This window comes from Oryx dammah, unplaced genomic scaffold, assembly GCF_014754425.2.
Source record: "Oryx dammah isolate SB20612 unplaced genomic scaffold, SCBI_Odam_1.1 HiC_scaffold_13, whole genome shotgun sequence".
NCBI lineage: Eukaryota > Metazoa > Chordata > Mammalia > Artiodactyla > Bovidae > Oryx > Oryx dammah.
Window position 1 is genome coordinate 6,872,318 of NW_024070197.1, and position 21,112 is coordinate 6,893,429.

A 21,112-nucleotide genomic window follows, 5' to 3' on the forward strand; every position below is an offset into this window, starting at 1 on the left:
TTGTCGGCTAATGTTAATGCATAATTCTGCTGGACCCATGCAGAGAGGAAGGACTTCATACCCTAGAGAAATATTAATCTCCCTTCTTCTTCAGGATGAAAGGGCCCCTCCAAGCTCCAAGGAGGAGGCATATGTACCGAGTCATTGGTGGATATGATCGGTCCTTTATCTGTCAATTCTACAACCTGCAGTAAAGGGGGGTTGGGTATATAGGCCCAATAAGTATGATAATTAATTCAGCTTGAGCAGGGGAAGCAAAAGCAAGGAAAGCAAGCATAGCAACAAAAATCTTTTCTGGATTCCGAGGCATTCCCTGTTGAAAAACCAGATTTTCAGCTTGATAAGTAAGGGTTTTTATTTGTCCCAAAGTAGGGAGATCATCAGGTCGATGACATCAAAGGCGATGCTTCTTGAAGATTTTTAGAGCTGCCATGACATTTATTGGAATATTTTTCTCCTGGGATTTTGTTTTTTTGCCTTTATTTTGAACACTGGAGGCTCCCCTGGGGCAGATCTTCCGAAGAGGATGCCAATTGAGTTCTTTGGATCCATCTGGAGAAATACAAGCATACCCCTTTCCCTGTAAGATAATTTCCGAAATTTCCATTACTTAGTGAGCCCGTCTTGATACCAAATGGGCAGAGGAAGAGAGGTATCCTTTAATTCCTCGAAAGGTTTTTCTGCTCATGTCAAGATATCTCCTTGAGGTAAGTTTAAAAAATTTAAAACAAATAAAGTTGTATTAACAATAGTTATAGGATTAGAGAGTATACAGTGTTGAGATCTAGTAAAATCTGCTCTGGATAAGGAAGATAGAAATGTTCCTGCATACTCCCCCTTTTAAATTTTTTAATTTGTAGTTTCAGTGTTTGATGTGCTCGTTCAACTATGCCCTGTGCTTGTGGATTGTAAGGAATGTCTGTAATATGTTGAATAGAAAAAGATTGTAAAAATTGTTGTTTGAATTGCCTAGAAGTATAGGCAGGGCCGTTGTCTGTTTTTATAGAGTTTGGAGTTCCCATTATTGCAAAACAAGCTAATGGGTGGGTTATAACATGCCGTGTAGCCTCACCTCGAAGAGAGGTGGCCCATATAAAATAATTTGTGTCGATACAGACATGTAGGAAAGAAGATGGAGAAAGTTCAGGGCAATGAGTTACATCCATTTGCCATAATTCATTGGGTTGTAATCCTCGAGGATTAACATCCTGTGCAATGGGTCGAAGATGTAGGGGACTACAAATACAGCAATTATTAATGATTTCTTTAGCATGGTGGTATGGAATTTTCTAAATTTGGTTTAAGGGGCCAGCATTATTGTACAATAGAGCATGTTTTTCCTTGGGAGTAGCAAAAGAAACAAGTTTATCAGCTTGTTCATTACCATGAGTCATAGGGACGGGAAGGCAGGAATGTGTTCGAGTATGGGTGATATCAATGGGGGAAGTGCAGTCCCTAATAAGAGACTGTAGTTTGAGAAAAACTTGTTGAATAATAGGTTGATTGGAATTTATAATAGAGGTTTCTATATTTCTTAATATAAAAACTGAATATAAAGAGTCAGACTATATTAATAGGGTAAGGATGTAGGTGAATAACTTGAATACGAGTATATAATTCGTTTTGTTGAGCAGAATGAAGTTTAGTATAAAAGACTTTGTATTCTTTGACAGACCAGAATGAGGCTTTGGTGTTTTTAGTCCCATCTATATAGAAAACATCGGCTCGAGGTATAGGTTGTAATGTGACAATGCAAGAGAGAATAAATTCAGTATTTTTCAAGAAATTCCAGAGTTTGTTAGAAGGATAATGAAATGAAATATCTTTAAAATATTCCAGAAAGCCTATTTGGAACTTGGTAGATGTTTGTAGTGCATTCTCAAATTGAGATTTATTAATTACAATTTTATGAGGATCGGAGCCAATCAGAGTCTTAGTTCTCTTAGTTCTATTTCTCCCATTGATAATTATTAGAGTGATCAAATCAATATAGGGCGTAAGTGACCTTGTCCCTCTAAAATGGGTAGAGATCCATTCTATCGGGTGTTCTTGTTGGGCAAGAAGTCCCATGAGGGAATGGAGAGAAGGGAGTATAAACAACTCGAGAGGTAAATCAAGTCTAATATGAGTAAGAAACTGTTTTTGCAATTTATTTTGTATTAAACGAGGGCTATTTAAATAGGGATCTCCTTTCAAAGTATTCAATAAATTAGTCAGTTGATCATTTGCAATGCCTAAAGTGGGTCTAATCCAGTTTATATCACCTAAAAGTTTTTGAAAACCATGCAAGGTTGATAATTTATCAACATGAATCTCTGTTAGTTTGGGAGTAATATGTTGTCTATTAACAACAGATCCTAAATAATGGTAAGGAGTAGAGGTTTGAATGTTTTCAGGAGCAATGATTAATCCAGAGTCTTTCAAGAATTGTTGAGCTATGTCAAACATTTGTTGAGTTTCTAAAACACATGGAGCTGAAAACGATATATCATCCATATAATGAATAACAAGAAAGTTAGGAAATTGTTTTCTCACAAGTTCAAGGGCTTTGGCTACATAATATTGACACATGGTGGGAGAATTCATCATTCCTTGAGGCAATACAGTCCACTGATATTGTTTATTAGGCCCGATATGATTAGGATAAGGAAGAGAGAAAGCAAATCTCTTTGGGTCTAGAGGGTGTAAAGGCATAGTAAAAAAGCAATCTTGTAAATCTATAATATGCCAGTTTTGAGGGATAGTGGTAGATGATGAAATTCCTGGTTGCAGTGCACCTATAGGTTTCATAGATAGTATTAATTTTCCTAAGGTCTGTTAAGAGATGCCATTTGCCAGATTTATTACAAAAATAGGAGATTCCAAGGGCAATAAGATTCTTCAATATGCTGTGATTTCCATTGTGTATTGATAAGTTCTTTAGTAGCCTCCATTTTCTCTTTTGTGAGGGGCCATTGCTCTGTCCAAATAGGCTCGTCAGTTTTCCAAGTAATTTAAATAAGTGCATTGATTGTTAAGTGAGCAGTGGCCCCTAGGAAAAACGTGGAATATACATTTGAGTTTGCCATTGCATAAGTAAATCTCTTCATATTAAATTGAGGGGTGTATCTATCACATAAGGTCATAATGTTGCAGGCTGGCCTTTTGGTCCCTCACATGGATATACTTGAACACTTTGATAAACCTCTTGTGCTTTGGTTTGAGAAACTCCTGCAATTTGGCAAGAAATTCTCTGTATAGGCCAAGATTTGGGCCATAAATGTCTGGAAATAATAGTAATATTGGATCCAATATCAAGAAGACCAGAAAACCTTTTGTCATTAATTTTGATATTTATATTTGGTCATGCATATTCAGATACTATTGATGTCCATAAGGATTGTTTTTGATCTGTACTGCCAAATCCACCTGTCCAGATGCCATTAGAGGAGTTAATAGACATGTAAGGTAAAAGAAGTAGTTGGGCGATTTTGTCCACCTTTTTGAACTGCCATAGTATCTGAGATGACATCATAATTTGAATTTCTCCCTTATCATCTGAATAATTATTCCAAGGTGAACAGTAATTCCTTTAGAAGTCAAACTAGATTGGCCAAGTAAAAGGCAGAAGGTTTGTGGGGGTAGAAAGAGTATCCACCTCATTAGTTTAAGTGGGACCTTATATACTTCTCAACTAGCTGTTGAGAAAGATAAAAAGAATACCTCAACCTTGTAAGAGGTCTATTAGGCCATTTCCCAAGACATACATGCTGAGATAACTTTGGTACAAGATTAGCCAGGGACAACAGGTTCCAGACAATGTCTCTATGCAAGATATACTGTTGCTGTGTAAGCAGAGGTACAAGTCTTGAGATATAGGTTCCCAGGCAAGATTTGTTATAATTATAATCATTACCATAGAGCCTAAGAAAAGCATTTCCATGAGTAAGACATTCGGCTGTGTAATCATTAGTTCTGGACCTAAAGAAAGGTCAGTTCTCTGGCAAGATACATTGTTGCACAAGGCTTAAGGGAAGCATGAGTGAGAATCTTTGCCTCCTTAGAGGGCCTTGGACTGCCTGCCTAAGTATTAATTCTTTCATTTCCTCCTGCTTTTAGGAGAATATTGTTGCCAGGGAGAAGGGTGGAGAAATCATTTTGTAACTTCTTCCTTCTGGGAAAGGGTGTAGACCCTAAATTGTTGAGGCAACATATTCTCCTTATCCTCATATTGAGGGTCTCTGATCCAGGGGCCCTGAGTAATAGCTAGGGGAGGCAGCAGAAACTGCAGGAGCATGAACAATCACTTGTAACTTAAATGCCTAAGCCACTTAGACACAAAGTTCATTATATAGTTACAGATAGAAAAGCAAACAGCGAGAACCAGATGACTAGTTATTACAGTCAAGATAGTTTTCCACCAAGGAGGGCTTTGTATTTGAGCTTCTGTAGCATCACATTGCCCTGTACTGGTTAACATTTCAAAAGTAATTTGGTTTTGGGCAGTACCAGCTCGAGCATTAGAATTGGCATGATCTCGGGCCACACCCTGAAGCCACATGGTCCACTGAAGATCTTCTCTTGGTTTAATGAGCCCTTATCAAAAGTCGCCAATCATAAAGTTACAAAATTTCCAGTGGAAGATGCCATAGCGTTTAAAAGTTCCGTAGTAAAAGGCAAATGAGGACGTACATAGTTACACCTTTTTTCATTTGTTGCATGTGAGAAAAATCAATGCCTTGCTATTGAGGTATTATTTGCCCTTGGGTGTTAATATTTCTCAAAAACAGGAAAAGCAGAGAAACCATCGGCCTCAGTGATTGCAAAGCTAGGAACTCAGAAAGCTTTCATCGTGAAGGAGAATAAGTGGAGAGTATTTTCTCATAAATACAAGTGTGGGCCAAAGGCTTATCATTGTCATCAAGAAAAGTATTGTCAGCCTTAGTGTCAAAAAGAGCCTCAGAAGAATTATCGTTAGGATCATCTTGTTCTTGAATTGAGGGGACTTTCGGTTTTGTGCCCATTGCAAGAGGAGGAAGAGGAGCACTTGGGGCAGAGCTGGTGGGAAAACTTTGAAATCTTTTATGTTGTTCTAATTGAGCCTTTTGTAAAGTTTCATCATCTAATTCATATTCATGTAACAAGTGTTTCGCCTATTGTCGAATATTGGGGAGGAGAGGGGCTAGAGTTACCTTGAAATGGCAGGATCACAGCTTTATTAATAAGAGCCCATAAGGGCCAGAAATCTATTGGAATAGTTTTCCCCCATCTTGAGGCTCGTTTAAGATTCTCTTTAATCTGGTTCCAAATTTCTAAATTGAAACTGCCTTCATTGGGGAACCAGGGATTATGTTCAACCACGGTTTGGAGATAAGCCTCTATTAGCTGACACGAAACTGAAAGTCCTTGAACTTACACAAAGGAAGAAAATGCAACATATTGGATCTCTTAAAGTTGAATGTCCCCTGACACTTATCCAGAGCAGAATTTACTAGATTCCTATCAGGGAATGTTTAACAGGAGGATTCCTATGTGCTATTTCTCATAAATCCTCTGTTCCTTATCAGTTTCTGTTGTCAGAAACGAGTGGAACAGCACCCCGCTCCCAGGGCTGAGGTCATAAAATGAGAGAGGCATGAATCTCCTTCAGTAAACATTCTCCTTAGGACAAAACTGCTTAGTTTCAATCCTCTTTCTTAAGATATGGATTGTCTCCTGACCTTATGACCATTATTAATCCTTTGTTCCCTTGGTAACGGTTGCTGTTCGTTTGGTTTTCTGATCTTTATCATTATCAAAAGAAATTTCTTGTACAACAGTCTATATATACTCACAGAAATATTAAAGCACCTTTGCACCATCAGAGCTTGGGTCTCCGTGCCTTTCTTTCTTTCTCTCTCTCTTTCTCTCTTCTACTTTCTTATCATCGACTCCGGACCGCCATATTCTGGTCCATTAAAGGAGCCAAAGTGGCGTCCGAACAGGGACTCTGGTATACGTGGCATTTCGGACAGAGGGACTCAGGGCCTATTGAGGTTGAGACGTATTGAGGTTGGTAAGTACTAAGACACGGGTCAAACGGCTAGAAAGCCCCATCTTTTCTCTACTTTATTTTACCATTTGTTTAAAGCTCAGGGACATTTGGTTTCATGCCAATGAATAGAGGCTTGCTTTCAAACAGTGGTTAAATGAAATTCTTGGTCCGCTAATAAAGGTTGTTTTGATTTAGAAATTTGGCACCGGGTCAAAGAAATTGTTGAACGAGTCACCAGGCAGGGAAAAAATATTCCATTTGATTTCTGACCCCTATGGGCTCCCATTAAAGCTGTAATTCTGCCATTTCAAGGTAAATTCTAGCCCTCCCAATACTCGACAACAGACAGAACACTTATTGCATGAATATCAAGTAGATGATAAAACTTTACAAAAGGCCCAAGTAGAACATAAAATATGTCAAAATTTTCCTACTAGCCCTGCCCAGCTGCTTCAAATGCTTCTCCTCTGCCAGCAGACACAAATCCAGAAGTCTCTCCTTTGTTAGAACCTAATGATTCTAACAACGACTCTGCTAAGATGTTTTTTAAAGGTTCTTCAGACTGCCCTCCCGCAAGCTCCTGCTTTGAGCTTGCCCACAGGGTCAGAATTTAATTTGTTTGTCACTGAAAGAAAAGGTGTGGCCTTGGGAGTTTTGAAACAACCCCGAGGGCCTCACCTGCAACCTGTTGCCTATCTAAGTAGAGAATTGGATGTAACTTCACAGGGTGGCCCCACTCCCTAAGAATAATTGGGACAGCAGCTTTATTAGCACCTGAAGCTTTAAAAATAATTAATCAATGAAATCTTACTGTCCTGACTTCTCATGATGTGAGTGGAATCTTAAATTCTAAGGTTAATATTTGGATGACAGACAGTAGGCTTCTTAAAAATCAGTCTTTGTTGTTAGAAGGACCAGTAACTAAGCTTAAACTTTGTGGACATTTAAATCCTGCCACTTTCCTTCCTGAGAAGGAAAATGAAACACCTGATCATGATTGTTCCCAATCTCTAACTTTAAACTATGCAGCTTGGTAGGATCTAATGGATACCCCATTAGACAATCCTGACATGGAAATATTTACAGATGGCAGTTCCTTTGTTCGGGATGGAAAGCATGAAGCAGGTTACACTTTGGTGACTGCTGAGCAGGTTTTAGAAGCAAAATCTCTCCCCCAGGAAACCAGTGCTCAGTTAGCGGAGTTGTGGCTCTGACCAGAGCTCTAGAGTTAAGCAAAGGGCAGCGAGTAAATATCTACATGGATTCTAAGTATGCCTTTTTGACTTTACATGCTCATGCTGCAATATGGAAAGATGGTTTAAAACAGCAACCGGAGAACCTATTAACCATTTCAGAGAGATTGAGAGACTTTTAACTGCTATATATTGTCCTAAAGAAGTAGCTGTTATGCATTGCAAAGGGCACAGCAGGGATGGGAGTAAAGCAGCTGAAGGTAATCAGCTGGCTGACTCTCAAGCCAGAAAAGCTGCACTTTAAGAAACCCCTTCACTACAGACACCCTTGATCTGGACAGGTCCTGCAGAACAGGAAAAACCACAATATACTGAGCAAGAATTAGAAAGATATAAGAGGAACCAAGATTACGGATAAAGGATGGTTACAGTCCGAGGATGGATGACTAATAATTCCTGAAAATGCTCAATGGAAAATTCTTAAGGGTTTACAGCAGAGTTTTCATTTGGGTGCAGAGAGTACTTACGCAGAGAGTACTTACCACATGGCATCTCGTTTGTTTGAAGGTAAAAATGTAATGAAAACTTTAAAGAACATTATCAAAAGGTGTGAGGTTTGTTAGAAAAATAACCCAAAGACTGAAAAGCTAGCAAAATCTGGATTACAACGAAGTGGAAAGTATCCTGGAGAAGACTGGGAACTTGATTTTACTCATATGCCAAAAGCTAATGGGTATTCTTGCTTACAAGTTTGAGTGGATACTTTTACTGGATGGATCTTTGCGTGGTTCAGCAATGACCTTTTATGCTCTTCTGAACAAAAAGTCCTTGGCACAGACTCATATTTGCAAAAAATCAGCACTTACTCTCCTCTGCGACAGAGGCTCTCTGAATTACAGGCTTTGCAATCACAAATTTCTGACGCCGATGGTTTCTCCATCTTTCCCGTTTTAAGAAATCCTGACGCTCAAGGGCACATAATACCTCAATATGACGGTATTAATCTTTTTTTACATGCAACAAATGAAAAAGGCTGTAACTATGTATGGTCCACATTCGCCTGTTACTAAAGAGCTTCTAAATGTTGTGGCATCTTCTATCAGAAATTTTATTCCCTATGATTGGCAAATTTTAATAAAAGCTCTCCCTAAACCAGGAGAATATCTTCAATGGACAATGTGGTTTCATGATACAGCCAGAGATCATGCTAACAAGAATACTCGAGCTGGCACTCCCCCAAACCAAATTACTTTTGAAATGTTAACTGGCGCCAGACAATTTGATACCATAGAAGCTCAAATACAATGCTCTCCCTTCTTGCATGAACAATGGAAAACAGTGGTCCTTGAAGCTTGGGATAGAATTACTCCTCAAAGAGAGCCTACAGGTAGCTACAGTAAAACATTACAAGGACCTAATCAACATCATGCTGGTTTTTTAGCTCGATTAGAAACTGCTATTTCCCGTACTGTAATCAGAGAAGAAGCCAAAAAACAGCTAGAGAAATTACTTGCTTATGAGAATGCAAATCTGGAATGTCAGAGAGCTATCGTTCCAATTTCTGAGACTGGGACTATTATTATTTGAAGGCTTGTTGCAATCTAGAAACAGAAACTCAAAAGATGCAAATGCTAGCTAAGACAATGGCTGCTACCTTCTAGAAAGCGAAATGAAGGATACTTTACATGTGGAGAAAAAAACCATTTAGAAAGGGACTGCCCTAAGAAGGCTAATGAAAAACTTCAAAGAATCTGCCCTCGCTGCCATAGAGGAATGCACTGGGCCAAAGACTGTAAATCTAAATTTGATATTGAAGGAAAACCTATTCCAGGAAACTCCAAACAGGGGACTCCCCTCCCTCCCCCCGCAGGTCCCCTACAACAAAAACCAGAGGCAACTTCTATCTTTTCCCTCAAACCCTCAACATCCGGCAGTGTTGCTGTCGATATACCAGCCCTAAATGATTTTTCCCTTTACCCTCAAGCAGTCCCTTCTACAGTACCTACCGGACTTTTTGGACCCCTGCCCCCACAAACCTTCGGTCTTTTACTTGGCCAATCTAGTTTGACTTCTAAAGGAATTTACTTTTCACCCTGGAATAACTGATTCAGATTATAAAGGAGAGATTCAAATTATGATGTCATCTCAGATTCTATGGCAATTCAAAAAGGGGGACAAAATTGCTCAATTACTTCTGTTGCCTTACATTTCTATTAACTCCTCTAATAATGTATAGACAAGCAGATTCGGCAGATCAAAAACAATCCTTATGGACATCATTGGTATCTCAATATGCCCCACCAAATATAAATATCAAAATTAATGGTACAAGATTTTCTTGTCTCCTTGACACTGGATCTGATATTACTATTAATTCCAAACACTTATGGCCCAAAACCTGGTCTATACAAAAAATCTCTTGCCAAATTGCAGGAATATCTCAAACCAAAGTACAAGAAATTTCTCAAAATATTCAAATCTACCCATATGAAGGACCGAAAGGCCAGCCTGCAACATTAAGACCTTATGTGTTAGATGCACCCCTTAATCTAATAGGAAGGGACTTATGCAATGGCAAACTCAGATATACATTCCACATTTTCCTAGGGGCCACTGCTCATTTAACAAACAAAGCAATTATTAAACTAACTTGGAAGAATGATGAGCCTATTTGCACAGAACAATGGCCCCTCATGAAAGAAAAATTACAGGCTACTAAAGAACTTATAGACAGACAAGTAGAATTAAAACATATTGAGGAATCTTACTCTCCTTGAAACTCTATTTTTGTTATAGAAAAGAAATCTAACAAATGACATCTCTTAACAGACCTTAGAAAAGTTAATGCATCTATGAATCCCATGGGTGCACTACAATCAGGGATCCCATCCCCTACTACTGTTCCTCAAAATTGGCACATTATTATTACTGATTTACAAGATTGCTTTTTAAATATACCTTTACACCCTTTAGACGGAGAGAGATTCACTTTCTCCCTTTTCCTAATCACATCGGGCCTCATAAAAGATTTCAATAGACTGTGTTACCTCAAGGTATACTTAACAGTCCTAGTTGTCAAAATTTTGTAGCCAAGACTTTACATCGAATGTGACAGCAATTCCCTCATGCATATATCATTAATAATATACTGTAACTACAAAAAGAAGTGATATTTTTGACACTGAATGGTCATGATATTCATTCTTTAGACTCCAGAAAAAATTGATTAAAATAAAATCTTTTTTGAAATTGCAAAACTGGTTCTTCTTACATGTGCAGTTAGGAAAAGGTTAACTTGTTAAAATACTTTTTTGGAGCTCCAATTCTGCCTCGGAAACAAAAACAGGCCTAAGAAAAAACCTAGTTAACTATTATCATGTCCTTGGGATACACAGCCCACTCTATCTGGGACTCCAGCCATAAACAGATTGGTAGAACTCAGGAAAAAAAAAAAAAAATATATATATATATATATATACACACACGCATATATATATATACATATATATATCAGAAAGATATTTTAAATGTCAAGTGGAAAACTATGTCTGTCTATCTAAAATTATCTATGTCTCAATGTATGTCTTTGTTTTTGGATAATATGAAATTAATGAGCTCTATTTAAATTCAAGTTCATGTCAACTGAAAAATATTCAATATTAAATGCTTATTTAAATATAATCATTTGCTAATCTAATTAAGACATGTCTTAAATCATCATTATATAATACTTTTATTGTGCCTAGATTTAAGGTAAACTAAGTTTGTCAACAAAAAAGTAATTCACTATATATATATATATATATATATATAAATATATAAATGAGATGAAAACTTTTAGATAAACTCTAATAAAAATAATTATATTTTCAAAATGTCTACCTAAAGTAATCTCTTAGGTTTGGGTTAACCTAAATTCATAAAATTGTACTAAACGAAATAAGAAAAGTTTATTAAATAGCTAGGTCATTTCCAAATAAAGTAAGATTTTAGAAAATTAATTACTGAACACTAACTTCCTCTTACAAAAAGTTTTCCTTACAGAAAAATTAAAGAGATTTAAACTATTAATAAATATATATTTTATTTGCCATAATGATAAATACAAACATATAAAAAAGGTTTCTGACAAATGAAAGAGAATTTTATGGCAAATGGATGGAACTCATTGCTCTGAACTTTCTTCCTCTTCTTCTTACATGTCTCGATCGATACAAATTCTTTTATATGGGCCACAGCTCTCCAAGATGAAACTACACGTTATAACCCGTTAGCTTACTTTGCAATAATGAGAACACCTAATTCTATAAAAACAGACAATGGCCCTGCCTGTATTTCTAAGCATTTCAAACAATTTTTACATTCCTTCTCTATTAAACAGATTACAGACATTTCTTATAATCCACAAACACAAGACACAGTTAAATACATTACACACTGAAACTACAAATAAAAAATTAAATACAGGGGAATACACAGGAACACTTTTATCTTCCTTATCCAGAGCAGACTTTACTAGATTCCAATGCAATATATTCTTTAAGCCTATAACTATTGTTAATATAGCTTTGTTTTAAATTTTTTAAACTTACTGCAAGGAGATATCTTGACACGAGCAGAAAAAACATTTTGAGGAATTGAAGGACTCTTCTCTTCCTCTGCCCATTTGGTACCAAGACAGGTTGAATGAACAATGGAAATATGGGAAGTTAATCTTATAGAGGGGCATGCTTGTATTTCCCCAGATTAACTCACATGGCTTCCTCTTTGGAAGACTGCCAGGAGCCAGTGTGAGGAATCCCACCCGTGACAAGGTCATGAGGGAGGAAGCTGACATACGCAAGGCCGTGATCAGACTTCAGGAGTTTCCCCTGGCATTTCCTGAGCATCCACCCCCCCCAAAAATAAGAATCTGCCTGCTTTTCCACTTTTCTGATATTCTCTGGAAAAAAGTCAACTCAGGGCTTTAGTCTTCTGCATTTGAAAGGGATGTTTCAGTTAACCCCCTCAGATTGCTCTCTAGCTTGCCTAACAGGTTCCCTGGACCTCTTACAGCTTGTGAATTGCTTGCAGCCCCCAACCGCGAGAGGCACAAAGCTTAAAAGCATCTTAAAGATACAGAGCCTTTTCTAAAGAGTTAAAAATTATATTGGTGATGGGATTTCACTGTTGACTCAATGATTGCTGCCAGGCCTCCATATTCTTTATCTTTTAGGCACCTGGGAGGATGTTAATCAATGTAAACGGGATATGGAAAAAGATATATAGTAGTTCTGATGTTAGCAACACTAGACTTTTGAGTTAATTACTTCTCTTTGCACTCCTCTTGTGTCCTTGCTATGTAAAAATGTAAGTTTATTTAGTACTTTCTGAGAGTGGCACCAAACCTTGGGAAGATCAACACAATAAGTCTTCTGGTTGACAAACCCTTATCAGAAAAAAGGCTGTAAAACGTTAACTGGCCCTTTTTGGCCAGAAGATGATGTAAATCACCTAAGACTTGTGTATACAATTAGGTATGCAGAGAGAAAAGCCTGGTTTTGATAAGAGTCTGGACTCCTAACGCTGCATAACTTTGTGTTACCCATTGATCTCCATGTTTTATCAAAAGTATAAAAGGCCTTCTGAACAATAGAGGCCGGAGCCAGTCGCTGGACTGGTTTCCCCCGTGTCTCTCTCTCTTTTCCTTCCTTTTCCTCTTTACTTTAATTTCAGGCTGAATTCCCATCTGGGGCGCGGAGGCTCGCCAAGTCTACTTACTTGCCCTGGCTGTTAAGACCCACGCAAAAGGGAGCCTAAGGCGAGGCACCCTTAGATATTCAAGCGAGCGCTGGTGGCCCAACGTAGATGGTGCAAATTCCTTGTCTGGAATTTTATTGGTCTTCCGCGTAATCCAAGTTATTCAGCCCTCTTTCTCCACTTAATTTTCCTACTACACTGTTGTTTCTTAATCTAATCTTTTATCAATAAATAAATCTTTTCTCACACCAACGCTGTCCACGCTTCGAATTCCCTGGATCCACTGGGGCTGGACCCCGGCAGAAGATCCGACCCACGGGGGCCCCCGGCCTTCAATACAGAAATGAAACAACAAAAACCCCAGGAGGAAGAAATTCCAATGTCGGCCATAGTGGCTCTAAAGATCTCCAGAAAGCACCGCCCTCGGCAGCATCAACCTTATGACCTCCCGTCTTGGGCAACAAATAAAAACCCTTAGTAATCAAGCTGAAAATCTGGTTTCTCAATAGAGAATGCCTGGAGTCCTGAAAATATTTTTGTTGCCCTGCTTGATTTGCTTGCTGGTGCCTCCCCCCAACTCAAGCTGAACTAATCAGTCACACTGGGCTTACATACCCAACCTCCCTTTACATCAGGTTGTAGAATGGACGTAGAAGGGACCAATCGTATTAACCTATGACTCCATACATATGCCTTCTCCCTGGAGCCTTAAAGGGCCCTCACACCCTGAAGAAGGGAAACTAACATCTCTCTAGGTTATGAAGTTCTTCTTGTATGGGCCCAGCAAAATTATGCATAAATGTTAGCAGACAAACTTGGGCTTTTGCCTTGCCTCCAAGAGGACTTTCAGATGTTGCTTAGATTATTTACTGCCCTTTCTTTGTCTGTGAACCATGTTTATACTACTGAAACTTTAGGGAAAGAGTTAGGGAAAGAACAAAGAACACTATCCAAAGGAATTACTAATAAGAACTTTAAATATACTCCGGTTCATCGGGACAAGTGTCAGGCCAAATCAGGAAAATTAATGTTTGTGGCTAATCATACAATTGTCGAATGGGGACCCCCGTGGTATGTGGTTATCTAACTGCTCAGATGATATTAACAGCACTGTGTATGATTATGCTACTCAAGTAGCATAGAAGGTTAGTAACACTATAATGCAACATTAGCATGACAAAGGACTTCTTGGGTGGCTTGACGGTGGAATGGCACCCACCTCGTCCTCGAATCGTCCTCCATAACCAGATTGGGCCTGAACACTGGGACACCTGGAAACTTGCTGCGAGCACCGAAGAATTCAGGACTTGGACTGGACAGTTCACAGGGACTAATCGTAGTCACAGAAACTATTTCTTTCCTTATACTCAATCCTATTTCATACAAGCTTGTGTTCCCCTTCCTTTTGTTCTAGCTATAGGAAGTTTACAATTCAATAAGACTTTACGTTCTGTAACTTGTATAAATTGAAAATTACATACCTAACTCTTCTGTTTCCTTAAGAAATGAATCCCTTTTGATTCTTCGATCTCGACGTAGTCTGTGGTTACCAATAAATCTCCAGCAGCCCTGGGAAGAAGGCCCCATGGCTGGACTTGCTTCCCGGTTACTTACTAAACTGCTCTGGTGATCTAAACGATTCTTTGGATGGCTGATTCTTGGCATTTGGGGATTAATAGCTATTTGCACCACTGCTGCCGTCACTGGCATTGCTTTACAAACCTCAATTCAAACACATCATTTTATCCAAAATTGGACTAAAGATGCTCATACTATGTGGGTCACTCAGGCTCAGATAGATGAGGATATTCAAGATGAAATACAGGAACTAAAAACAGTCATCAACTGGGTTGGAGATCAATTAATACATGAACAAAAACAGGTGATGCTAAAATGTGATTGGAACTCTGCTCAATTTTGTGTTACACCTGTTCAATTCAACAATAGTACCTAGAACGGGGAACAAATCAAATTTCATTTACAAAACATACATGATAATCCCTCTCTGAATGTACAATTATTACAAAAAGAAATCTTTGGAACCTTTTCTAAAAATCTGCCCTCTTCCACTAATTTGCAAACTTTAGCTGAACAACTAGCTGATCAATTATCTGGGTTAGACCCACACGGATGGTTTCAAAGTATTACTCACAGCACTGGGTCTGGAACTGTAATTTTGGTGATTGTTTTGACAATTATATTTGTCATTCACCATTGCCTTCATGCAAAATTGTTAGAACTAAACAAACTCAAATGGTCAGAACCCTTTTTACAAATATAAATAAGTGGGAATTGTCAGGAAATGTTTAACAGGAGGATTCCAACGTGCTGTTCCTCATAAATCCTTTGTTCCTTATCAGTTTCTGTTGTTAGAAACCAGTGGAACAGCACGCCACTCCCAGGACTGAGGTCATAGGATGAGACAGGCTTGAAACGCCTTCAGTAAACTTTCTCCTTACGACAAAACTGCTTAATCTTGATCCTCTTTCTTGAGATATGGATTGTCTCCTGACCTTGTGACCATTATTAATCCCTTGTTCCCTTGGTAATGGTTGCTGTGTTTGTTTTTATCGAAAGAAATTTCTTGTACAACAGCCTATATACACTCACAGAAAGATCATTAAAGCACCTTTGTTCCATCAGAGCTTGGGTGCCCGTGTCTCTCTCTCTCTCTTTCACTTTCTTATCGTTGACTCCGCACCGCCAGGTTCCAGTCCATTAAACGACCCCAACAGATTCCAACGCAATATACTCTTTAATCCTATAACTATTGTTCACTTCAGTTCAGTTCAGTTGCTCAGTCGAGTCCGACTCTGAGACCCCATGAATCGCAGCACGCCAGGCCTCCCTGTCCATCACCAACTCCCGGAGTTCGCTCAGACTCACGTCTATCGAGTCCATAATGCCATCCAGCCATCTCATCCTCTGTCGTCCCCTTCTCCTCCTGCCCCCAATCCCTCCCAGCATCAAAGTCTTTTCCAATGAGTCAACTCTTCTCATGAGGTGTCCAAAGTACTGGAGTTTCAGCTTTAGCATCATTCCTTCCAGAGAAATCCCAGGGTTGATCTCCTTCAGAATGGACTGGTTGGATCTCCTTGCAGTCCAAGGGACTCTCAACAGTCTTCTCGAACACCACAGTTCAAAAGCATCAATTCTTCAGTGCTCAGCCTTCTTCACAGTCCAACTCTCACATCCATACATGACTACTGGAAAAACCATAGCCTTGACTAGATGGACCTTAGTCGGCAAAGTAATGTCTCTGCTTTTGAATATGCTATCTAGCTTCGTCATAACTTTTCTTCCAAGGAGTAAGCGTCTTTTAATTTCATGGGTGCAATCACCATCTGCAGTGATTTTAATACAGCTTTATTTGCTTAAAATTTTTAAACTTGCCTCAAGGGGATACTTTGACAAAGCAGAAAAATATTTTGAGGCATTGAAAGATACCTCCCTTCCTCTGCCCATTTGGTATCAAGACGGGTGGACTAAACAATGGACATCTGGAAAATTAATATTACAGGGAAAGGGGTATGCTTGGATTTCTCCAGATGGACCCAACAAAATCAGCTGGCTCCCTCTTCGGAAGATCCGCCCCAGGGGAGCCACCGGCACTCAAGATACAGAAGAAACAGCGAAATCCCCAGGAGGAGGAATTTCCAGTACAAGCCATGGCGACTTGAAAATTTCCAAGAAACGCTGCACTCGAGGTCATCGACCTTATGATTTCCCTACTTGGGGACAGACAAAAACCCTTACTAATCAAGCTGAAAATCTGGTTTCTCACCAGAGAATGCCTTGGAATCCTAAAAGTATTTTTGTCACTATGCTAGCTTTTGCTTCCCCCGCTCAGGCTGACTTGATTAATCACACTTATTGGGCTTATATACCTAACCCCCTTTACTGCAGGTTGTAGAATGGACAGATACAGGACCGGTTGTATCCACTAATGACTCAGTACATATGCCTCCTCCTTGAAGCTTGGAGGGGCCCTCTCATCCTGAGGACGAAGGAAGATTAATTAACATTTCTCTAGGCTATAAAATCCTTCCTTTATGCATGGGCCCAGCAGAATTATGTATTAATGTTAGTCGACAAACGTGGGCTTTCATCTTGCCTCCAAAAAAGAATTTCCACACATTGCTTAGACTGTTTACTGCCCTGTCCTTTTATGAGAACCATGTCAATACTACCAACACTCTAGGACAAGGACAAAAGTTGGAATGTAAGGGGTTTACTTATAAGGATTTTAAATATACTCCTGTTTGTTGAGATAGATGTCAAGCTAAATAATGGAAATTCATGTTTGTGGCCAATTACACCATTGTTGATTGGGGACCCTATGGTATGTGGTTATCATACTGCTCAGATGATATTAACAGTACTATGTGTGATTATGTTACTCAAGTAACATGGAAGATGACCAACAGTTCAATTGAACACTTCCATGACAAAGGACTCCTTGGCTGGCTCCTTGGTGGAATGGCACCTCCTCGCCCTCAACTTGTCCTCAATAAACAAATTGGCCCTGAAGAATGGGACATCTGGAAACTTGCTACAAATACTGAAAACTTGGAACCTGGACTGGATATTTCACAGGGACCAGTCATAGTCATAGTAACTATTCCTTCAATTATAATCATTCATATTTTATACAAGCTTGCGTTCCTCTTCCTTTTGTTATTGCCATAGGAAACATACAATAAGACTTTACGTTCTGTGACTTGTTTAGATTGCAAATTATATACTTAATTCCTCTATTTCTCTAAAAACACGAATCCCTTTTGATTCTTCAATCATGACATAGTCTGTGGTTGCCAGTAGATCTCCAACGACCCTGGAAAGAGAATCCCATTGTAAGACTTACCTCCCAGTTACTCACTAAATTACTCTGACGATCTAAGCAATTAGATGCTTGATTCTTGGCATTTTGGGGTTAATAGCCATTTGAACCACTGCCGCTGTCACAGACACTGCTTTACAAACTTCAATTCAAATACGAAACTTTATTCAAAATTGGACTAAAGATGCTCATACAATATGGGTCACTCAGGTTCAGAAAGATGAAAAAGTTCAAGATAAAAACAGCCATCCAATCGGTTGGAGATCAATTAATAGATTTACAAAAACAAGTATTATTAAATTGTGATTAGAATTCTACTCAATTTTGTATCACTCCTCTTCGGTTCAATCATAGTGCTTACAATTGGGAAAAAAATCAAATTTCATTTGCAAGATATGCATAATGCTTCCTTAAATGTACAATTGTTGCAAAAGGAAATCCTTGAAACCGTCTCTAAGAGTCTACCCTCTTCCAACAATTTGGGAACCTTAGCTGAACAGCTGGCTGATCAATTATCTGGGCTAGACCCTCAAAGATGGTTTCAAGGCATTAGACATAGTATTGGATCTGGAACTATAACGCTGATAATTATCCTGGTGATTATAATTGTAACATACTGATGCCTTTCAACGAAAATTGTTCTAACTAAACAAACTCACTTGCTCAGGTCCTTTTTCACACAAGTATCTACAGTCATCCCCAATTATGAAAAAGTAAAAAAGGGGGAACTGTCAGGGGACATTCAACTGTAAAGGATCCAACATGATATTTTCTTCTTTTGTATGCAGATTCTCAAGGACTCTATTCTTTATCACTTCCTGGAAAACAGGAACGAGCAGAGCTGCATGCAGTTCTCAGGACTGAGGTCATGAGAAAGAACATCTGCTTGGAATCCATTCAGTGACTCCCTTCAGTAACCTTTTGCTTGAAGGTAATCTGTTCAGTTATGCCCCTCTTCCTCAGGATATGGAATGCTTTCTGGCCCTTTCAAGATTGTTATTTGCTTGGCTTTCTTTTTCCTCAATATTTTTACTGCTTAAAGCTGCCTTGTATAAAGATATATAAACATGCGTTGTTGCAAATAAAGCACCCTTGTTTCACTCGAGACTTGGGTCCCCTGCTTCCTTCTTCTCATCAACTCCATTCCTTGGGTCCCGGTCTACAAAGACCATGACAGCTCTGTCTTCAATTTCCACAAATAAGAGTAACTCTTCTTTAATCATGGATACAACAGTTATTTCTATCCAATGGAGAACATGACCCTATTACTATGCATTGTTCCTAGCACATCATCAGTCCCTGGTAACTCTCCCTCTCCTCCTATGAAAAGCCCAGGCCTTTTAACATCTTGCCTACTCTGTTCAAGGTCAGTTGGTAGAACATTATGTTTTATAACAGGCTGGACTATGTACAGAAGGCCTTCCTGATCCTACTGACCATGATGGGTCATGTCCTAGTTTTACATTATTTTCTCCCCTCCCTGTTGCTAATTCACACACACTATTGAATTTTGTAATTCAGGCTGTGTGTTTTTCCAGGGAACATGCATGTGAATGAATTGTATCTAATGAAGTCGATCCCTTCATCTCATTGATTCCTTCCCAGAGACCATCGTGAAACGCATGTAGCAAATGCATTTGATCAATGTATTACCAAAGCCAAGCTCTTAGAGCTCACCACACAACAGGCCAATAAACTGAGAGACTACTTGTTGGGCAAGGAACAGTGACTTTATTCAGAAAGCCAGGAGACAAAAAGATGGCAGACTACTGTCCCAAAGAATCATCTTTGCTGAGGTAGAATTCACGTTTCTTTTACACAAAAAAATCTCTATAGCTTCTCTTCAAATATGGACTTATTGCAGTTACAGAGTACCTGAACTAAAGTCATCAGAGAATACACAGAGTGAAAAAGGTAAAGGATTTGCCACAACCACTGAGTCTGGGAAGTATGGCTCCCCTACGTTCCTATCTTGTGACTTTTGGGTAAGATCCTTGCCACACACATTACATTGCTGTGTGTTTTCTCCAGGATAAATACTCTGATACTACTCGTGAGATGTGAGGATAGGATTACTTATTTATTTTTTAACATTTGAGAAATTGGTGAGGAATTGTTCTAGAATGAATTCATGTTCTAAAGACCTGATTAATAAATACATATATATCTGGCTTCTATCCAGTATGAATTTTCTCAAAGCCTAAGATGTTGCCACACTCATGATATTTGTATGGTTTCTCAGTAGGATGAATTCTCTGAGCAACAGTAGGGTGTGAATTTTGAAGACTTCTACCACATACCACATTCACATGAGTTTCTCTCATGTATGGATTTTCTGACGTTTAGTGAGTGCTGAGACCTGAGAAAAGGATTTTCCACACTTGAAACATTTGAAAGGTTTCTCTATATGTATTCTCCAATGTTTTTTAAGGTGTGAATTTTGACTGAAGAACTTGCCACACTCATTACATCTGAAAGGTCTCTCTCCAGTATGAATTCCTCAGTGAAGTTGAAGATGTGGTTTTTGACCAAAGATTTATCCACACTCGTCACATTTGTAAGCTTTCTCACCACTATGAACTGTCTGATGACTTAAAAGGGTTGACTTTTCACAAAAGGCCTCATCACACTCATCACATTTGTAACGTATCTCTCCAGCATGAACTGTCTGATGCCTTAAAAGGGTTAACTTTAGACGAAAGGCCTTTCCACACTCATCACATTTGTAAGGTTTCTCTCCAGAATGAACTGTCTGATGCCTTAAAAGGGTTGACTTTAGACAAAAGGCCTTGCCAAACTCATCACATTTGTAAGGTTTCTCTCCAGTATGAACTGTCTGATGCCTTAAAAGGGTTGACTTTATACCAATGGCCGTGCCAAAAACATCACATTTGTAAGGTTTCTCTCCAGTATGAACCGTCTGAAGACGAGCAAGCTTTGAATTTCGGCCGAAGACTTTGTCACATATATTACATTTAAATAATTTCTTTCCTGTATGAATTTTCTTATGTCTCCTGAGGTATGAGCTGTCAGTAAAGGCCTTGCAACACTCATCACAAGGTTTCTCTCCAGTATGAACTGTCTGATGCCTTAAAAGGGTTGACTTTAGACGAAAGGCCTTGCAACACTCATCACATTTGTAAGGTTTCTCTCCAGTATGAACCGTCTGATGACTTAAAAGGGTTGAATTTTGGCCGAAGAGTTTGTCACATGTATCACATTTAAATAATTTCTTTCCTGTATGAATTTTCTTATGTTTCCTGAGGTGTGAGCTCTGAGCAAAGGCCTTGCCACACTCATCACATTTGTAAGGTTTCTCTCCAGTAT

At 38.8% G+C, this 21,112-nt stretch overlaps 1 protein-coding gene and 1 long non-coding RNA gene across 10 annotated transcripts in view; one reads left to right on the top strand and one right to left on the bottom strand.

Moving 5' to 3' along the window:
• LOC120871952 (zinc finger protein 665-like) overlaps nucleotides 1-21,112 on the bottom strand; it is a 385,017-nt gene that overhangs the window by 111,276 nt on the left and 252,629 nt on the right. For 2 of the 9 annotated variants that reach the window (XM_040252025.1, XM_040252024.1), the window contains 2 exons: nucleotides 20,875-20,958; nucleotides 19,869-20,628 (listed from right to left, as the gene is read on the bottom strand). The exons of the other annotated variants lie outside the window; for them this stretch is intronic. In XM_040252025.1, the coding sequence (XP_040107959.1) occupies nucleotides 20,322-20,628; nucleotides 20,875-20,958 (391 nt within the window). In that variant the 3' untranslated portion in view covers nucleotides 19,869-20,321. Of the gene's footprint in view, nucleotides 1-19,868; nucleotides 20,629-20,874; nucleotides 20,959-21,112 lie in introns of those variants that run through there. 9 annotated transcript variants of the gene reach the window in all.
• The window catches only part of LOC120872098, a 13,067-nt gene continuing 6,286 nt past the window's right edge, over nucleotides 14,332-21,112 (top strand). The window contains exons 1-2 of the long non-coding RNA XR_005723179.1: nucleotides 14,332-14,397; nucleotides 16,756-16,762. This is a non-coding gene — a long non-coding RNA (uncharacterized LOC120872098). The remainder of the gene's footprint in view (nucleotides 14,398-16,755; nucleotides 16,763-21,112) is intronic.